At 45.6% G+C, this 20,732-nt stretch overlaps 1 protein-coding gene across 1 annotated transcript in view; it reads right to left on the reverse strand.

The window, feature by feature from the left end:
* Positions 1-20,732, reverse strand: part of TNFRSF21 (TNF receptor superfamily member 21) — a 73,110-nt gene that overhangs the window by 25,655 nt on the left and 26,723 nt on the right. Inside the window, exon 4 of the mRNA XM_023254047.2 lies at positions 442-707. Within this exon, the coding sequence (XP_023109815.1) occupies positions 442-707 (266 nt within the window). The remainder of the gene's footprint in view (positions 1-441; positions 708-20,732) is intronic.

A 20,732-nucleotide genomic window follows, 5' to 3' on the forward strand; every position in this document is an offset into this window, starting at 1 on the left:
CTTCAGCTCAGGTCATGATCTCATGGCTTGTGAGTTTAAGCCCTGCGTCAGCTCTGTGCTGATGGCTCAGAGCCCGGAGCCTGCTTCGGATTCTGTCTCCCTCTCTCTCTGCCCCTCTGCTGCTCACGCACTCTCTCTCTCTCTCTCAAAAAAAAAAAAAAAAAAAATTAAAAAAAAAATTATTTTAAATACTGATCTGTGGTGCTCCACCTACAGATTCTGACCTGACTGGTCTACAGTGGAATCCAAGTACCAGAAATTTTTTAAAGTTCTCTAGATGATCATAACGGACAACCACCGAGAACCACACTGTCCCAGAAGGGGAGGGTGTGTGATCCAAACACCGAATATCTGTATTTTTCCTTATTATATACACCTGGTAAAATCTGAACACAGGGACCCAAAGGTTAGTTGGAAAGACCAACAACCCAGGGACATTACCTGGGCCGTATCTTCCATCAGTCCCCGAATCTTCTCCACGACATCGTTGCGCCGATGCTGGCGCAGGGCACTGATGAGCTGGGCGAGGCTGGCCTCAGGCCCCCGGATGGTCCAGTGCTGCAGAGCCGCGTAGGCCCGCTCGTGGTCAGCTGTGTACCCGTTCGAGAAAGCGGCCACCTCCCGCTCACTGGCATTGCACAGAAACTGATAGATATCCTTCCACTGGCTTCCCACTTGGGCTGCTACGAGCTTCAGGATGTCAATCCCTAAACCAGAGAGAAAATAAAATGAAAAACAGACACAGGCACACGAGGAAAGGTCCTTCTTTATATATGGCGACTGTTTTAATGACCTAAAAGAAGCATGCTCTCCCCTTGTAATAACATCCAAGGGAGTGGACTGCCTTCTATAAGCACTTAACATACACAACCCCTCCTAGGGACTAGTCAGGTACCCTCCTATAAATTTCACTTCCTGAATATGGAACCAGAAGAAGGCACAATCCTGGAAGTACAATAAATAGCCCCCAAAACGATGTTTTGAAAGCCAAATCCAAACAAAAGAACCAGGGACTCCTTTGTTACTGCTAAAAACAAGTGCATCCACAGCTCCTGAGTGGCTCAGCTGCTTACGTGTCTGACTCTTGATTCTGGCTCAGGTCATCACGATCTTGCATGGGTTTACGGGTTTGAGCCCCACATCAGGCTCTGTATTGAGAGTGCCAAGCCTGCCTGAGATTCTCTCTCTCCCCCTCCACCGCACACCCTTTCTCTCTCTCTCAAAATAAATAAATAAAACTTAAAAAAAAAAAAAAAAGTGTAACCAGAGGCCCCCGGACTAAAAAAGTGGTAAAATTAAGAAATTAAGGAATTCATGAGATTAAGAAAAAAGTAAGCCATGGATTAAAAGCGCAGTGGACTTTATCCAGCACCATCTGGGTACAGTGTTCAGATTCTGGAAATAATGTCCTTTATGTCAACTGACGGTATGCCCAGCCATTCCAGCCCAACGGAGGCACTCCTTAAGAACCTCTGGCTCCTTGTGCTCTAATCCTATGCTCAGCAAGCAATTTTTTCATCTATTATTCAGTCTCCGAAGCTGACTTGCACAGTTAAAAGGGAGACAACAACCAAAGTGAGACTATAATAACAATAGCTATTATCTCCCCGGTTTTATGTCTCAGGCACTAGCTCTTGGAACATCTTTATAAAGCGTTAACATTCCAACCACACGGATAAGACCACAGCACCTAGAAAAGTTAGACAATCTGCCCAACAGCACAAAGGCAGCTGGGTCGGAACTGAACCTGACTCACTGGATCATGTATTATACGGTCACTCTGGCGGATCGGTCACTTGTAAACTCCGTCAGTGTGGGTCTACGGGACCCAGATCTGATGAACACAGGGTGAAATGCTGAGTCAAATCCCGGCAGCTGCATGCTCGAGGTGAGTGCCTGACATTGACCCTCTGTGAGGTGTGGCTCTCCCTTAGCAATACGCTTTGGTGTCTTCCTGTACACAGCACCTTCTCTCGGCATTTACACGTTGGCTTTGCCCAAATTGATACACGGCATTACAGAGAACCTCACAGTTGGGGACCTGGCAAGCAGTTTACCACAACAGGGGGTGAGCCCTCTCAGCCAGTACCATGTCTTCGAATGAGGCCGTGCTCCCATGCCCAGATACCGGAGGTATTATAGTTAACTGTTATGTCTTTAAAACACTAACTACTCAAAAAAAAAAAAAAAAAAAAAAAAGGAGTCAAGCTCCCACGTGAAGCTTAGGGGAAAAAAAAAGAAAAGAAGAAAAGAAGAGAAGAGAGGGAAGATTCCTGGGATCAAGAACTGAATTTTTTAATTAACTAGAGGTTAACCAAGGGGAAAAAGTCTTTTTTTTTTTTTTTTTTTTTTTTTTTGCTTCAGTCAGTTCTTGGGGAAAATAATTATAAAACTAGCTCTCAATGTTTGCCTAAGAAAAGAGCAACACTAATTCCAGAAGTTTCTTTGAAAATGGAGAGCTTTGTGTTTCCTCGATGTCAATCCTTACTCTGCCATGCAAACCTACAGAGGCAGATTTATCTGCAAGATTGCATACATATCCTGAACCAACCACCCGCAACTGGCTTTTAGAAATAAGTTCCAGGTAGAAGGCTGCTTTCTTGTCAACTCTAAGAGTAGAATGCCACAAATCGAGGCATTACTGTACTTTCCACACGATTTTCCCTGGGCAGTGTGAAATACACTTGAACTAGTTGCTTTTCAATTTTCATGGCAATGTTTAGCCAGATACAGAGCTTTTGATTTCAAGCAACAGACACCTTAAAAAAAAAAAAAAAAAAAAAAAGTCTATGTCCTATTTAAAACCCTGCAGGTGACTTTAAGGAGACAGCCAGCTCTTTGTGATTGATGCGGTAGGTTCTTCCAAATACCAAGAGGCTTGTTCATCCCTGAATCTTAATTTAGGTTAATTTGACTAAGGCCCACAGTGTCTTACACGAAAACATGACTGCATTTTCTTGTACATGGGACTTTTGCCTAAATCTTCATAATGCCCGTGACAGTGTGGCTTTGGGCAAACCACTAACTGTCATGTCCATTTCCTCATTTGTACAATGGAGATACTCAGTAGAGTCCCTGGGGATGGGCTGATTAACATTTTCTATAGAGTTGATTTATTTTTGGAAGCACCCCGTCATTATAAATGCTCCATATACTAAACACTAAAACTTAAGACTAAATGCATTTCTGATGTAAATACACAGCCTTTATAGAGTAATTACAGAGTCTAAAAGGCTCAAACCTAACAGTTCCCTCTCCCCAAACCCAGTAATTTATACTTTGTTTCAGTCACAAAATAAAGAAAAAGGAGGAAAAAAAGAAAAACACAAAGAATGGATACACTGAAACCTTCCTTCAACTAACTGACTGGAAGCTAAATTTAAGGCCCACGGATCAGGTCTCATTTTATTTCTTTATTATTTTTTTAATGTTTATTTATTTTTGAAAGAGAGAGAGAGACAGAGCGTGAATAAGGGGAGAGAGAGAGGGAGACACAGAATCCGAAGCAGGCTCCAGGCTCCAAGATGTCAGCACAGAGCCCAACACAGGGCTCAAACTCACAAGCGGTGAGATCATGACCTGAGCCAAGTCGGACGCCTAGCGGACTGAGCCACGCAGGCGCCCCTCATTTTTTTTTCTTAATGGCAGAGAGAGCTACAGCCTTTCCACATCACAGGGGATCACAACACAGCAGGAGACGGGCCAGTCTGAACTGGCCCAAGAGCCTACGGCCCCTGGTCCCCACCCCCACAAAGGGGAAAGAAAGACCTGTGGAGTATTTCAAGAATATTTGCTGAGCGGCCACTGCGGCTTACTGTGTTTGCTGGACTGATGACCCCTACAGAATTTTAATGCAGAAAGAATGATATCGCCAAGAAAGTGAAGTAATGCCAATGAAATGGAAAGTGTGATGGGCTCTGGGAGTGCTCTTTACTTAGAAAGAAGTTTTAGGCAAAACTAAGCCATACAACTATAGAGAAAAGCAGTAGGATAACAAAACCACATTGAGATAGTTACGTGGGGGCTGGGGGAGCAAGGCGGAGGTTACTGGGTAACGAAACAGAAGGGACTTGAGAGGTAGTCACAAGGTTCTCTTTGTCAAACTGGATGCCGGGGAAATGGGTCCTCTTTTTATCTTGTTACTTTATTATTGGTTCGAGATCAGCTAGCCAGTTAGTAGTACTGCAGCTAATAGGGAACGTGGTGTAGGACAGGAGCCTTATTATATGCTGAAATTATGAATGCACTTGGGGTCGGATACAGTGTGTATGCTTCTTCCTGGCCTGTTATTACTGACCAAGCAGATGCTGGGAAAGTTTTCTGTGGGGCTAGTAAATTTATTTCTTTTCTTTAAAAATTATGGTGCCCTTGGGGCGCCTGGATGGCTCAGTCGGTTGAGCGTCCGACTTCGGCTCAGGTCACGATCTCGCGGTCCGTGCGTTCGAGCCCCGTGTCGGGCTCTGGGCTGATGGCTCAGAGCCTGGAGCCTGCTTCCGATTCTGTGTCTCCCTCTCTCTCTGCTCCTCCCCCATTCATGCTCTGTCTCTCTCTGTCTCAAAAATAAATAAATGTTAAAAAAAAAAAATTTTTACAAAAAAAAATTATGGTGCCCTTAGGGGGGAAGAAAAGGGAGGTCAGCACAGGTTTTCCGTAAAGGGCAACAGTAAATATATTAGGTTTTGAGTACCGCCATGATCTCTGACCAAGGTCTCTTCCTCGACTCTGTTGTAATGTGAAAACAGCCATAGATGATACACATGAGTGTGCCTATAAGAACCTTTATTTACAAAAACTGGGGGTGGCCTACGTATGGCCCACAGACTGTACTTTGCCACCCCCTGAAGCAGATGCACTTAAAAGGGACCATAGCTTGGGGGCGCCTGGGTGGCTCAATCGGTTAAGCGTCGGACTTCAGCTCCAGTCATGATCTCACAGTTCATGAGTTTGAGCCCCGCATCGGGCTCTCTGCTGTCATGATTGAGCCTGCTTCGGATCCTTTGTAACCTCCCGCCCCTCCCCGACTTTCTCTCTCTCTCCCTCTCTTTCTCAAGAATAAACAAACATTAAAAAAAAAAAATAAAGGGAACATAGCTAGATTATCAAATGGCACAAAGATTTAGAAAAACATCTTGTTAAAAGAAACGCCCTGCTGACACACACACAAGACAATGAGAGTTCTCGCCCCAATCATTAATGTGAAATGGGGGTAACTGAAAGAAAGACCAACCCTGGTCCTGGTCAACTGTCCTATCCAAGTCCCAGGTTTTTATCTATCCCGGAGACAGAGGAGCTGAATAGATGGGACTCATTTAGCTGAAAGGGATGCCACATCTCATTCCTTAGGTTGAAAAATAACACATCCCTCCACCCACGGAAGTGCTGACAAGGGTGTGAAGCTTAACTTTGCTCTTCCTGTGATGTCAGGTCCCGGAGCTCTGAGAATGAAGCTTCTAAAGAAATCTGCATAGGAGTCAAACAAGCCCTTATCTGCCAGATAGTTGCTAGGGGCTGTGTGTGAGAAGGTGGCCCTGGCCCCAGGACACGGCTTTTGAATTTTGAGGAGCAAGTAGCGGAAAGATCATGAACTTAGTCATCACAAGATACAGTTTCAAATGCCATGACTTGTTAGTTGTGTGACCTTGGGCAAATGACCACCCCTAAGATTTCAGGGTCCACATCAGTAAAATGGCAATGCCACCTCTGATCTCATAGGGTAGGTAAGGAGATTTATGGGATCGGGTAGTAAAACCGTCAAGCCGAGAGCCTGAGTGCACATCGGTTTCGCTTCCTCTGTCCCCTCCACCTCTGCACAGACAGGTCGTCGAGACAAAGGACCTGAAAGATGGCAGGGGTTTTGCAGAGACCTAGGGATTATAGCTACTTGACAATGAAGGCCAGTACCAGCATCCTGGCTTCCTGTGCTTTTTGGAACCTCACTGGCACATACCAGAAGGGGCACCGCCACACAGAAGGGCACCATCCACAGAAAGGCAGATGTGAAAGAAAAATGTTTCTGCCTCTGCAACATGCAGGGCATCCTATCAGTACTCACTGCTGACCTTGCCCAGATTGGCCACCAAGGAACTCAAGAACAGAGGCATGAAGGAGGTCATTGACTGAGCTATTGTGGAAGCAACGGCATTTTTCTAGTGCATCCTAAAATCCTGAATTAGATATCTGGGTGACAACATTAATTTGAGGCTCATTTTGTTAAGCCCAATGTCAGCTCCAATATGCAAAAAAAAAAAAAAAAAAGAGTTCCACCTCTTTTCATAAAAACCTGAACTGCCCTTTATAATCAGAGAAGGTATTAAAGCTCTTTCCTTTTAGAGATAAATATCTGAAATGAGTGCCATCATTAAGAACCCACATTAAAGCCTCCCCGGACGAGGTATGAAGGACAGTGATGATGGAAACAAAGGCCATCTGTAACCCACAACACAGCACCTGGTTTCATGCCGTGCACCCGGCTTCAACAGAACGGGTGCGTGGAAAAGATGAGTAGGTTATAAGCCTTGTGATGGTACCAAATTCTCATCATTTAAAAGATTCGAGCATTCCCACTGCATCTCCCATACTTGTGAAATGTAATGTCCGTTCTCATTATTCTTCTTAGAAAGAGAGGTAGAGCAACGAATAATGAGAAAATTCCCATAGAGGCAATTAATACACAACTTCCTCCTCCCTGGACAGATAACTCCATAATTATCTCTATGCTGGTTTCTCTACACACAGCAGTCTCCTGCGATGTAGACACACGAAAGAAGGAACGAAAGAAAGAAAGAAAGAAAGAAAGAAAGAAAGAAAGAAAGAAAGAGCAGGAGAAATGAGCTCGATTGTCTCCCTTCTACCATCATCCTAATTCCTACCCACCCCCCCCCGACATTACTCTTTATCAACACGTGCTGTGTCCTCAATGTACAGCAAGTTGGAAATCTCAATAAAAGCCTGGCTTTAGCATTCCTAGAATTGATGTTCTTCCCTATCCAATGGTCATGTCCTCATTGGTGCCTTTTCTGACCTCCTTCTTCTGCCTGAGCCCCACGTTGGCTGTGACTACCATTATCCCCAGCACCTGCCACAGCCTAGCACATAACAGGAATTACAACAAACATCTTGAATGAATGAATGGGACCCTTTTTTTCTGAGCTTTCCCCTCTTGCCTGAACACCCCCCCACCACCACCACCTTTTATCATCTCATTAATCTCTATAACTGCAGCCATCGAGAACCTGAGGGGCCACATGCTGACACACCCTCGTCATGTAACCGTGCCAGATCTCATGTGGTCAACGATGGGTGGAACCTGGGCTTCCTGGCACGGGGACCCAGTTCTTGTGCAAGAGCCTCTCCCTATGGCAGTGCCCTCTTCCCAGTGAGGGTGGTCCACCACAACCATATCAGGCACCGGAGGAAAAAGTCTCCCAGACTGTGTGCCCCTGCAGCCAAATCCTCCTGCGGAGAGAAGCTGTCTAGACCAAGGTCTGTCTGGCCCGATTACACAGTAAGTGCTTCTAAAAGCAACATACCCAGGGCGCCCGGGTCACTCAGTAGGTTAAGCGTCCGACTGCAGTTCAGGTCATGATCTCGTGGTTCGAGACCTCGAGCCCTGAGTCGGGCTCTGTGCTGACAGCTCAGAGCCCGGAGCCTGCTTCGGATTCTGTGTCTCCCTCTCTCTCTCTGTCCCTGCCCCACTCGTACTCTGTCTCTCTCTCTCAAAAATAAAACTAAAACAAAAAATTAAAATAAAATATAATAAAATATAATAAATAAATAAATAAATAAATAAATAAATAAATAAATAAAATAAAAGCCACACACCAAAAACATGCACCTGTGTTTGGTAGTAACTAGTATGGTTACGGGATGGTTTTAAAAATGGGATATCAACAGGAATCACTCTCAACCCATCACACAGGAAACTACTTTATCAGCACTTGGGAGCTTAGTACGCCCCAAGTTAAAAATACTCCTTTCCTCTAGTTGGAAGTACAAAAGTTGAAAGAACTGCTTAAACTTCATTTTAACTTGAAAAGTGACTTCCGAAGCAGAATTAATCACTATCTTGTTGAAGGCTCAATGGACAATCACTATAAGCTCAGATGAATCTCAAAAGCTACTAAAAAAAAAAAACCACTGTGCAAAGGTCTCATAAAGCTAATGATGGGCTGTCTACCAAAGACAAGTTCTATCAAAACAGTAGACAATTTTCCAGATGGAAGAAATAGATACCACTGATGCTGTGGGGAAAACTAATAACCTTGTATTTCACTCCGTGGAGGAAAACAAAAAGCACAAGGCCCAAGATGCCTCCTTTCTCCTGGTCTTAGTCTGTGTTTGAAGCTGTTCATTTATTCATTCGACAAAAACATATCGAGCCCTTATTCTGCACCTGCCACTGTCGTAGGCACTGGGGACACTGTGGCGTACAGGGCATAACAAAAGCCTTTCCTGCATTCCACTGGGAGATATGGAAAGTAGTCAGATATTTAGCGTGATAGACAGTGAGGCATGCTGGGGAGAAAAATGTAACAAAAAGTCACTGGAGACGTTTGAACCAAGGAATGGCACCATCCGACTTCCATTTGAGCAGGGTCATTTTGGCTGCCGTCAAGAATACATGGAAGGGGTACAGGTAGAATAGAAGCCACCAGTCAGAGGTCACAGCGATCTCCCCAGGGAAGGGACAGTCATTTGGGCCTGAGGGGCAAAATGATAGGAAAGGGTCAACCTCTGAATATATTTTGAAGGGAAGGCTGATGAGATTTGCTACTGGGTTTACTGAATATGGGGGGAGATAGAAGGAGTCACTCTAACATTTTGGCCTGAGCACCTGGAAGGCTGGAGGGGCCTCTTTCTGCAATGGGTAACTGATGCGGAGGCGTGGCTTGGGATTCAGTTTAAACGTCTTAGGTGTCGAACGTCTAGACATCTGGGTCTATCGGGCAAGGGAGAGGATATCTGTATATTACATTCAGGTTCAAGAACCAAGATGCACTTGGGAATCACCAGCAGATAGACGGTATTTAAAGACCTTAGCCACCAAGGAAGGGAGAGTGTACAGGTAGGAAAGAGGTGCAAGTCCTGAGTTCTGGGGCTGTCCACTGTTTATAGGTCAAGTTAAAGAGGAGGAACTAGCCAAGGAGATGGAGAAGGAATAACCAGAGAGGTGCGAGAAGAACCAGGAGAGAACAGTGTCCTGGAGGCCAAGGTAAAGAAATGTTTCAAGGAGAAGGGGATCAAGAATGTTAAATGCTGCCAATAGGCCATGCAGATTCAGAGGAAACTGAACTGAACAGACAAAATCATGTTGTCAGACTCTAAAGAAAAGATGCAAGATTATAGCTAAAATACTGCCATATTTCACTGATTCTAAGACATCTGAATGCATATTTCAGTCAATGCCTTTTCATATCTTGGTTACAGTGGATTTTCTTCCTTAGTGGTATTATATTTTTAATGTTTATTTAATTTTGAGAGAGAGAGAGGCAGGCAGACAGACAGAATCTGAAGCAGGCTCCAGGCTCCGAGCTGTCAGCACAGAGCCTGACGTGGGGCTTGAACTCACAAACCACGAGATCATGACCTGGGCCAAAGTCGGCCGTTTAACCAACTGGGCCACCCAGGCGCCCTCCTTAGTGGTATTTTAAAAAATGTTATGTCACCATCAGTGGTGTCTTAGATTTGATAAAATATAAAGAGTCATTATCTTTTTAGCTTATAAACTTGAACCCACCTATTTTTTAAAATACGACACAGCATCCACACTTAATATGTCAAAATCTGTGCATACCCTGCAATGTTAAAAACCAATTACTCAAGAAGAACAACCAACAGAAATCTAGAAATTCCTCCTCCTCTGCAAAATCTGCTTACATAATGCCTGACCAGGTTGATTCAAGGGCACTGATTTTTAAGGATTTTTGTTTGTTTGTTTGTTTTTTGTTTGTTTGGTTTTTATTTGTATTTTAGCCCTCTGTGGGGGAAAACACTAATTTGTTTTCCAAAGAGCTTAAATGCAACAGCTGTTAGTTAGATAAATTACAAAATAAAATATACACTTAAAACTAAATACCATCCCCTTAAAGCCCAGAGGAAGCATCATCAGCGGGTGGGCCTGGGGAGGACTGCAGCCTGCGATTCCCAAGGGCAAAAGCCCATCCCTGGCCACTTTGTGCACGAGATAATGCTTTTTAGGCTCCAGTGATAAGAGGCTTTTCTCCTGCAACAGTTCTTTCTGCTGCATAATCCTCAGACATCCTCAGAGGTTAAACAGATAGGTGCTGTCGGCGGGAAATGGCATTAGTGGAGGCAGAGGTGGAAAAGGCAGCGGGGTAAGGGGGGAGGTGGAAAAAAACGTCTCTTCCTGCCACTGTAAAATAACTGTGGTGGGGCAGCCCCGGGGACGGAGCAAAGGACACAGCGGCCTCTTAAAATGGAACAATCTGCTCCCTTCAGCCCAGCTTCCCGGTGTTTACATTTCAAGTCTACTTCCCATAGGAAATTTGGGCTGACAGAGAGGTGACCGTCTGGAATTTTTAGTCAAGGAGGCTTGAGGCAAAGAAGGAAGGTTTCTTTGGTTGCAGCTGTCTGCTGTCTGGGGCTGAGAACACCACCAAGTTCAACAGATGTGACTTCAGATTAGCAGGACTCCATCACCTCTGACTTATCTGTAACGGCCTTTATTTATTTATTTTTTTATGAGAGCCTTCCAAGCCTAAGCTTAAGAGAAAAGTGAAAAGTAGGAAATCGGTGTAACTTCTATAGAGGAGAACTCATTATTGATGACAATTTTGTAGTTGTTTTATTTCAGACAAGTTGGGTTTTGCTAAGGGAAATAAAATTTTCTTAATAGAGCATGATAAAAAAAAAATCAAGCATAGAAATTTAGAAGTTTCTAGCCTCAGGTGATTCATGGGAAATTTCAAAAAATCTCTCAAAAAATGAAAATCAAATACAAAATTCGTAGAACAGGATATGCCACTCAGTAAGCATGAGGTAAGTCTTTGTTGAAGCAAAGTAAACAATGGAAACTTAATGGTAACAGAAGCCCTTCTTATAAGGCTAAAAAAATATATTTACTAGTCACAGTTGTACCCCAGAATTACTTTCACGATCTTGCCTATGTCAGCACTAACAAACATCCCATAACATCACTTTAGGGGAAAAAAAAATGAGTCGAGTACTTATTATCAAATTCCTAACACACTTCACTTGTTCATCATTTCTGAATGCTGCATATGGTAGTTTCCATAATTCGATTGCAATGTTTTAAGTGCTCCCTGAAACCTGACTGAAGAAGTCTATTGATATTGTTCAAATATATCCAGGGCACGGCTTCCGGTTACTCAACCTCTGTCCCCTACCAACCACTGCAACCTTGGGGAAAGATTTATGCCAGAAACACAGTCCCAACTGGACCGCATCTGGCTGCTTTCCCTGGAAAGAGGATGAAGGCTATGAGAGCTGGGAATCCGAGAGACAGGTTTCCTTCACAACCCCCGTAAAGACCCATTCTCCCATACCTGACCCATCCTGAAGGAGGAACCACAATTTGGGAAGAAAGGAAACACATTTCCTAAGCCTACTGTTGGGATTCATAAGGACCTAGAACCAAGGATGATGCTCGTAAGTAACACTTAAAGAAGAGATAGGTTTTGCTTATTTGCTGGGTAGTGCTTTGCTTGAGCAGCGGGGTAAGGATAGAGAACAGGATGGAAGAAACAAAACACGTATTACCAGAAACTCAACCCCTAAAATATAGCTTTGTTCAAGGACAGTGTCTGAACTTTTTAAATAAGTGCACTGGCAAATTACGTCCGGGTTCTCAGGCAGCACTGTTTTCCCAAAGAACAGTCTTTACAGACAGACTGGGATATCAATCTTAGACAAATAAAGTTATGCAATCAAGTTATGCAAATAAGAGGTTTAACGACCAAGCCAGCTGAGCTGTACTTGAACTTGAACTTCGTCTTCAGGTTTCAAGCCTGAGACACGGAAGCAGTTTGGTGTTTGGTCGTGGGTCGTTCTTAACTTCACTGGTCAGTTTTTGCAGTGCCGAAGGGCAGGATTTTGGAATGGAAGATGTTAAAGATACTTGAAGCCAAGACCTTCATCCTACCAGTGAGCAAAACCGGGGTCCACAAGGTCACAAGGTCCTTCCCTCTGCATAGCCTCCCTCCAAGCCAATGCTGTCCTACTGCACATGTCCCCTGAGCATGGTGGGTTCCTCCCCCCTCCCCCTTGCCCCAGGCTGCACTGTCGAGGCGACCACGGGAGCAGGCTGGGTGAACAAAATTCCTTCCTCTCGCCCTCGAGAATGCTGAGAGTCACAGACTATGTGCCACACTGTCAGTTTCTTTCCAGCTCTTTTTGTTCTGGTCAGTCGGGCTTTGAGGCACGTTATGGCCACCGTTCTTAGTGTAGATTTTTTTTTTTCCCTGCAGCCATTTCTCCTGACCCACAGGACTCATTAAATCTCACCCTCGATGGAGTTCTACTTGTCTGGAACATCAGATACAACTGTCCCTCCACCCTGGCCTCAGCTCTCCACGAATGCTTAGTACAGCTCAACTTCCTGACCTTCCTGTGAGGGAAGAGAGAAAGAGAAGCAAGCCGAGCTGGCAGCTTTATCAATATTTACATATGATCTCATAATTTAGTCTTCATCACCAACCCCATGAGATAGGAGCTATGTCCACATTACAGATGAGAAAACTGAGGAGAGGTTCGGTAGCTTGGCATAGTTGCACAGTCAGGACGGAGAGTCAAAACCGCAGGTGAATCCACCCATCAGCCCACATCTCTCACTGCACCATGATGCCTCCCGGAACCAAGCAAAGTGTTACCCACCCTGTCCTTCTTGAGTCTTGGTTGCTTCCCTGAACATAAATCTTTTGAATATGTCTCCCGCCAACCCCGACTCCCCTTCATGGGGTCACAGGAAAGGAGACAAGTGGAAATAAAGGAGAAATCGGTTACAATGATAGATTTACGATAGCCCAGGTTTCAACCTTCTGCCCACTCTTCCTCCTCCAAACAATGGAGAGATGTGGGAGAGGCAGCAGCACATGCTAGTGACCAGCTCGGAATCCAAGGCCAGCTGTGTAAATGCCAGTCCTGGCTCACCACTGGCTTGACGTGTGGACCTTTGTCAAGTCATGTAATCCTTCTGTGCCTCCGTTCTTAATATGCTGTAGAATGGGCACGGTCCTGCCATTATAAGGTTGTTCTGAGAATTAAATGAGAAAGTACATAAATCCCACAGAAAAGTACCTGGCACACAGTAAGCATCCGATAGCCCTGGTGTATTCTTTCTCTCCCTTCCTCCAAACCAGTGTGTCAATGCCAAGGCCTTACATAGGCTCCCTTAGAGCAATTTGCTTATAGAATAATCCTAGACAAGGACATTTCTGAGTAAAACTGAGTTAAAGTCAGAGGATGTCAAGAGCAGCCAGAAAGGTGCTTGAGCGCCTGAGAAGCAGGCCATGAGGGTGTAAGGAAAGGATCAAAGAAAGGAGAATGCCTCTGCCTCTTCAAGGTCAAGGTGGGAAAGTTCCGTGTATATTGCAAGAGCTTTAAGAACTTCTTTAGGGGCGCCTGGGTGGCGCAGTCGGTTAAGCGTCCGACTTCAGCCAGGTCACGATCTCGCGGTCCGTGAGTTCGAGCCCCGCGTCGGGCTCTGGGCTGATGGCTCAGAGCCTGGAGCCTGTTTCCGATTCTGTATCTCCCTCTCTCTCTCTGCCCCTCCCCCGTTCATGCTCTGTCTCTCTCTGTCCCAAAAATAAATAAACGTTGAAAAAAAAAATTAAAAAAAAAAAAAAAAGGAACTTCTTTACTTTCACCTGCTGCCAAGATCTAATTCATCTCCAGCTCCCAGCTTCTTCACCTCCCGCAGTCGGAAATCATCCAATTAAGAGGCTCAGCAAAGGTAGCAGAACACCGCCACCACCTGCAGCCCCCCCCAAATGAATGACCACCTAGGGACCATCACCATCCCCATGAAGGCAATCCAGGGAGACGTCCCCTTCTGAAACATGCCTTCGTCTCCCCCCCCCCACCCCGCCCCGTCCACTTCTGAGTCCCTGTGGCCAAACGGCTAAGTTCTTCTGCTCCCCCAGCCTCAGCCTTTGGTATCCTCACAGGCAAACAGCCTCTCCATGCTGTCATTTAAGAAACAGGAGTAATTGCTTTCAAACCCCGATAGCCTCTGAACCGAGCAGGACCCTGCAGTCCTTTGACCAGAGAAGCAACACGTGAAATATAAAGAGCACTGTCCCAGGAGCCAAGAGACTCAGCCTTAGTTTCTTCTCTAAGCCTACTGGCCACATGACGTTGGGCAAGTCACTGTTCTTGTCTGGCACTCAGTTTCAGCTCCTGTAAAATGGTAGATTAGACACACACACACACACACACACACACACACACACACACTTCTCCACGATCTCCAACTTGAAGCTCTCCCCAAATAAAACTAAACCGAATACCTTCTATGTTACTAAAGCCTGGTCCTTGGACCATACCTTAACCTTGGTGTTCACACATACATAATTAAATGAAAAATAACAGAAGTCAAGCAGTTTAATAACGAGTCACGTTTGAAATTTCCTCTTTTTTTTTTTTTTTTTTTTTGCCTTGGGATTCCTTAAAGGTAACCCTGGTTACAAACAGGAAGAGTTGACTTCAGACACTATAGTCCCCTACTTCAGCCAAAGTACAGCTAATTCAGAATCAGGCAGATTGACCATTGAGTTCCTTTTCAGGAAAACAAGTCAACATCTGGATGACAACTCTGAAACGGGAGATAATACGGCAAAAGACTCAACAAAGAGGGAGAAATATGTAACTAAGATGGAGACTAGCTCCTCTCCAATCTCATGTCTCTCATAGCACTTTCCCCTGAAGAAATAAGAAATTCCTGGCTGTCGAGGCAAAAGGCAAAACCTGTGGACAAGAGCTCTGCCTGGGCCTCTGAAGTACCCGGCAGGGTGCCTCGCCTATTCCCTGCAGGTGAAACCACACTTGGACACTGCCTTTCTGGAAGCGAGATAAATTCTTTCTATAACCCCAGCCTTCCACTGATCTATGAGTGACATTTTTTCCCTCATCCTCAAGGATTATTTTTGGATTATCCTGGAACATTTTAAGCATAGTCCCAACAAATTACAAAGCTGCACGGATCTGTGCTAAATGTGTAATTTAAGAACCCCTTGACAGGGAGAGTAATCCTCCCCGAGAACTAATAAGAACTCGTAAAAATATATATGAAAGTTAAAGAGAGTTTCAGCAGAAGTCTGAACTTATTCATTGATCCTCAGCTAGACTGCTAGGGGGTACTGCCCCAACATGTGTATCCTGGAAGCTGCCTTGACAGGTGGATATGACAGGTGGATATGAGCTGCTGGCCGCCCTCCAGCCAGGACGAGAGTCGACTAACTTTTCCAAGGCAGGAAAGCACTTACCAGGTATGCTCTCTGTGTCACCAGGGTAAAGCTGTTCTCAGGAGTTCTGTTGGGAATGGAGTCCCTCGCCCACATGAGGAGACCAAGGCCTTCCTCAGCATAATAATTCAGAAATGGATGAGAGCCTTGGACACAGCTTCACCTTAGGCAATCAAGGTGACACATCTGAAGGGACTGAAAGACTCAAAAGTAGCTCCCCGCCCCGCCAGTCCCAACCACGCTACAAAAATGTCTCACATTCTCGCCAAAAGCATGCACGGTTATCGCACGTTCCCCTGGTCCTCCCCAGCCACGTGTCCTAACTTAGGTGGAAGCCACGTGTCCTAACTTAGGTGGAAATTTCCGCTGCCCTGACCTTACTCTAGGGTAAGCGCAAGGGAAAGCTTTACTGCGTGGCAGTGAGCACGCGGTCCTTCTTTGGCATCAGTTTGGGGTTAAGCCTGGCCTCTTATCTCGGCCCGGAAACCCCTGTACTCCATTCTACAGCCCGCTGCAGGATCCATGAGGGCAGATCACACTGGGACAGACAACAGTGTGACAGCAGTGTCCTTGGTTACAGTAAAATGATCATGCAGACCAAAATCTGATGACCCTGCTGTGTTGGGTTCAAGTTTCCTCATTCTTCAAAGTTGAGATTCAAAGAGAGCAAGGCTTCCTCCCAGGATCAAGCAGCCTTTTAGTAGAAGACCCAGATCTGGACCTCAGGTGTCACAGTCCAGTGTCATTTCTGCTGCCGTGGCGCCTTCTGGGCACCGCGATCCAGCCTCTGAAGAACAAGCCCGTGGCTCCACTCAACCAGCTCATGCTTGTTGAAGGGACTGCATTTCAGATATTCTTACTCTGTGCAGCAATCCGGCATGCCTCCCTTCCAGCTCTCCTCAACACCACTATTCGGACACTGAACGAAGAAAATATTCAATGCAGCCGTGCAGGCTCTCAGCGTCTGAAGAAAGAAGGGGCGCGCTGCAGCGTATAGTTGGTTGTGCGTGTCCACTGCCTCGCTCGGTCCCTCTCTCCACGCAAAGCACATCGGTCCCCTGAGCGAACGACGAAAGGTAGGCGACCAGACTGCACCCCAAACCACTGCCTCCTCCCTCTATGGCTCTGGTTTGCCTAAGAGGCAATATATAGCAGGTGCATGGCAGGTACCCCCCATGAGGTGGACCCACGAGGTGAGACTAGGGTCTCTTGGCAAAAACTGGTATCTATCAGGAGGAGGTAGAGAAACCCTGGAGTAATTTTTCAGCAAAATACAGGGTAACTGCCACCTTTTTCTTGCCCCCTGCCCCATATCTGATGGTCCTGTTTTATAACTCAGCCCTTCAGCAGTCAGACTGGGAAACAGTTGCTGCTAAATATAAGGTGGAACACTGAGGCTAGAATTCAAGCAGCTGTCCAAGAAGAACCAGACTGCTTCTCCAAGCCGTACAAGGCACACGGAGGCAAGATACAAAAAGAAGTGCTAAGAGGGGCGCCTGGGTGGCTCAGTCGGTTGAGCATCCGACTTCGGCTCAGGTCATGATCTCCCGGTCTGTGAGTTTGAGTCCCGTGTGGGGCTCTGTGCTGACAGCTCAGAGCCTGGAGTCTGCTTCAGATTCTGTGTTTCCCTCTCTCTCTGCTCCTCCCCTTCTCACGCTCTCTCTCAAAAATAAATGAACATTTGGGACTCCTGAGTGGCTCAGGGGTTAAGCGTCTGACTTCGGCTCAGGTCATGATCTCATGGTTCGTGAGTTCGAGCCCCGCGTCGGGCTCTGTGCTGTCAGCTCAGAGCCTGGAGCCTGCTTCGGATTCAGTGTCTCCTTCTCTCTCTGCCCCTCCCCCACTTGTGCTCTGTCTCTCTCTGTCTCTCAAAAATAAATAATAAATATAAGTAAATAAATAAACAAGCATTTAAAAAAATTTATTTTAAAAAAGCTGCTAAAAGACAACGCTATGGTATACATCAGGGGCTGGCCAACTAGAACGTGCAAGACAAGCCCCCTATTTCTACAAATAAGGTTTTCCTGGAACACAGCCACGTCCATCATTTACATGTTGCCTATAAGGCTGTTTTCATCCCATAAAAGCAGAGCCGAGTATAGCAACATAGACCGTATAACCTTCGAATGCTGAAATACGTCCTAGCTTGCCGACCCCAGTAGAGCGTAGAGAAAATATTACCATGGAAAGGATAAGTCCATATCTAAATATAAAGCCAATAAGGAGTCTTGTTTGACTGTCTATGAGGCTTTCTGCCATTTCAGAGAGCACTGCCTCCAGCAGCAGATTAAGTAAACCAAGAAGGAACCATACCCTGCATGGAGGGAAAACCACATTTCCAGCAAGCTCTTTTAAGGTAGCAGTTTTGACGCTATGTAAGCACAGCTGCCCGCACTATAAAGGAGACTCGTGGTCATTATTTCTGTGACTGAATCAGGAAACAAACGGAGAGACTACCAGAGAGGACAGAAGTGACGATGACGAGTCACTTCTCTACCATCTCTCCTTACAAACCACGGACCACATGGCCAGCAACGTACTGAGCGCTGGGCACACACTCCCTTCACTCCCACAACAAACGATCCGTTAGTATGATTCCGATTCTATACACATGGAAAACGAGGCACCGAGGGGCTAAATAACTGGACCTTGATCTTGATCACATAGCCACTAAGTGGAACCAGACTCCAGAGACCTTGCTCTGAAGTGCATATGAGAACAACTTCTTTCTAACCTTCTAAACAGAGGCCCAGAGAAGTGAAAGGTCTTCACTGAAATGGACAGGGAATGGCAATTCTAGAATTTTAGAACCCAGCTTTATTGCTGTCATTTCCAGGGTGTAGAGTAGTGTTGCTCTCCTCCCCAAACCCCTGGCCTCCACTGCCTCTGCTGCTCTCACCTCCGACCCAACCAAGGGCCGCCTCCCACCGGCTTCCTTGCTTGAGGGCACCCACAAGACTAAGCCGTTTGCATTCTGCTTAAACGCAAGCACCGAAGCATTCACGAATTAATTCCCTCTCTTCATGTCACCCAGCTCTCCAGTGTCCAAGAGCCCAAGGGTTCCACATTGAAGCAGCATATCAGATGGAGGAATATCAGCAAATTTTGTAGCTGGTTTTTGCATATTTTAAAGCACTACTGTCACGAAAGCTTCCTTTGGCTCCGAATAATAACTCCTGGTATCTACGGCAATTTCGTGTAAAGAACCCACCTTAAGATCTTTACGTGAAATCCCTCACACCAAATATGATTATAAGCCAAAGGAAAAAAATCCAATATTTGAATGGAAAACAATGCAACCTGGAAAAGGATTAGGTAGATTAATTAGTTCATGGTTGCTCTAGACCAGTGTTATCCAATAGAACTTTCTATGATGGAAATGTTTCAGAGCTGTCCTGTCCAATCTGGCAATTACTAGCTACATGTGGCTACTGAGCCCCTGAACGGTGGCTGGCACAACTGAGGTACTGATTTTTTTTTTTTTATTTTAGTTACTTTTACCTTTACGTGAAATAGCTCGGGTGGCTACCACATGGGCCAGCTGGACTCCGGGCCACCCCTCTGAGGGCCCTGGGCTATTGCCCAGGCCTGGGGCCACACAATAAAACCCAGTGTCTGCTCTCTAAGAACTTAGAAACAATGTGGGGAGACAAACCACATAGACACAAACAGTTAAACAGTGCCAGACAGTAAGAGCAAAAGGAGTTAAGAAATAGCATCTTAGAATCTAGTTCTACAGAACGAGTCCTTTCCCCTTTTGCTGCGAAAGAGTTGCTCGAGAAACAGTGCACCAGCCGCGTGTACTATTGTTTTTGCAGTCAATTTCTAGGAGATGCCGCTGTCCTTATATGTCATGTGCTTGAAGTAGCCACACCAGAAGGGCTCACTGTCCCTGGCCAATGCTTACTGTCTCCCCGAGACACAGAACTCAGAAGGTGCTAGTCAGGAGCCAAGTTCAGTTTAAACGAGATAAAATCCAATTCCTTGGTCTCTCACTCTTTTATTCCTCATTTTTCTCCATATCCTGAAGTCTGAGAGAGAAAGGAAATACGATCGAGGAGAAATACTGTCCGTTTTTTGTTCCCTTTATCACCTTGCAGAGCCTCCTGTCTGTATTCTCCTCTCTTATCCATAGAAGCATTTTTCGGGGTGACTTCCACTCCTCGCCCTGCCTTTCAAACTTCCCCTTCCAAATCCCTCGGACAATAGGTTGCCCGGGATCGCAACTTCACACTTTTTGCAAATAGCTAAAGAGAAGGGGGGATAAAGGAAGGAAGAAGAGAGAGAAGTGGGAATGGAGAGAGAAGGGGAAGAAAGTAAGGAAAGGTAACTAGAAATGGCCCACAAAGGAACAGCCATGAGAGAGCGGCGACAGATTCCCGTCGTCAGCCATCTCCTCAGCTACAGTTCTCTCTCTTCCATGGTTACCAGGAAGGGAATAGAGAGACTATTTTGAGACCATTTGAGCCTCTCGCGTTGCAATGTATGGCCAGTTGTGCACAGGCTAACTTTCACTATCTTTGCGTTTGTGCTTTTTGTGACAAAGCAGATCAAACAAAAACTACTGTTTCCCATGTGACCTCCCAATGAATGTGAACCCACACCTCTCTTCATTTTAAATTAAATGGAACATGTTGGTCCCACCATTGACCCATTATGTTGGGGTTATACTACAGAAAGAAGGAACGTTTTTAAAAGTGACAAAACGATGACAAATGGACCATTAACAGCAGACATACATCTTGAGGACACTCATGACACAGTAATACAGAGTGACATAGATTTTTATGTATAAAACTTCTGGGGCGTCTGGGTGGTTCAGTCCGTTAAGCAGCCTACTCTTGATTTCAACTTGGGTCATGATCTCGTGGCTCGTGAGGCTGTGCCCCACATCAGGCTCTGCACTGATGGTGAACTGCTGTTTGGGATTCTCTCTCTCTCCCTCTCTCTCGGCCCCTCTCCCGCTCCCGCTCCCACGTGCGTGTTCTCTCTCTCTCTCTCTCAATATAAATAAATAAATTTTTTAAAATTCTGAAGGGACTTCTAATTCTGTGGCTACAATAGATGCATTACAGGAAACCACAGTCCAGACCCAATCAACCAGACATAAAATTGCTACGACTTCAAAAAAGAAGTATACAAGTACCACAGCACCTTCGGTCTTTGAACCTCTTGGCCATATAATGTCTCATCTGGTGTTTCCAACACTAGGATTCCGTGAAAGCGGGATTGCAGTTTGCAGGAATTCAACTTTAAAACCCCTAACCTGGGGCGCCTGGGTGGCTCAGTCGG

The sequence above is a fragment of the Felis catus genome, chromosome B2 (genome assembly GCF_018350175.1).
Source record: "Felis catus isolate Fca126 chromosome B2, F.catus_Fca126_mat1.0, whole genome shotgun sequence".
Classification (NCBI taxonomy): domain Eukaryota; kingdom Metazoa; phylum Chordata; class Mammalia; order Carnivora; family Felidae; genus Felis; species Felis catus.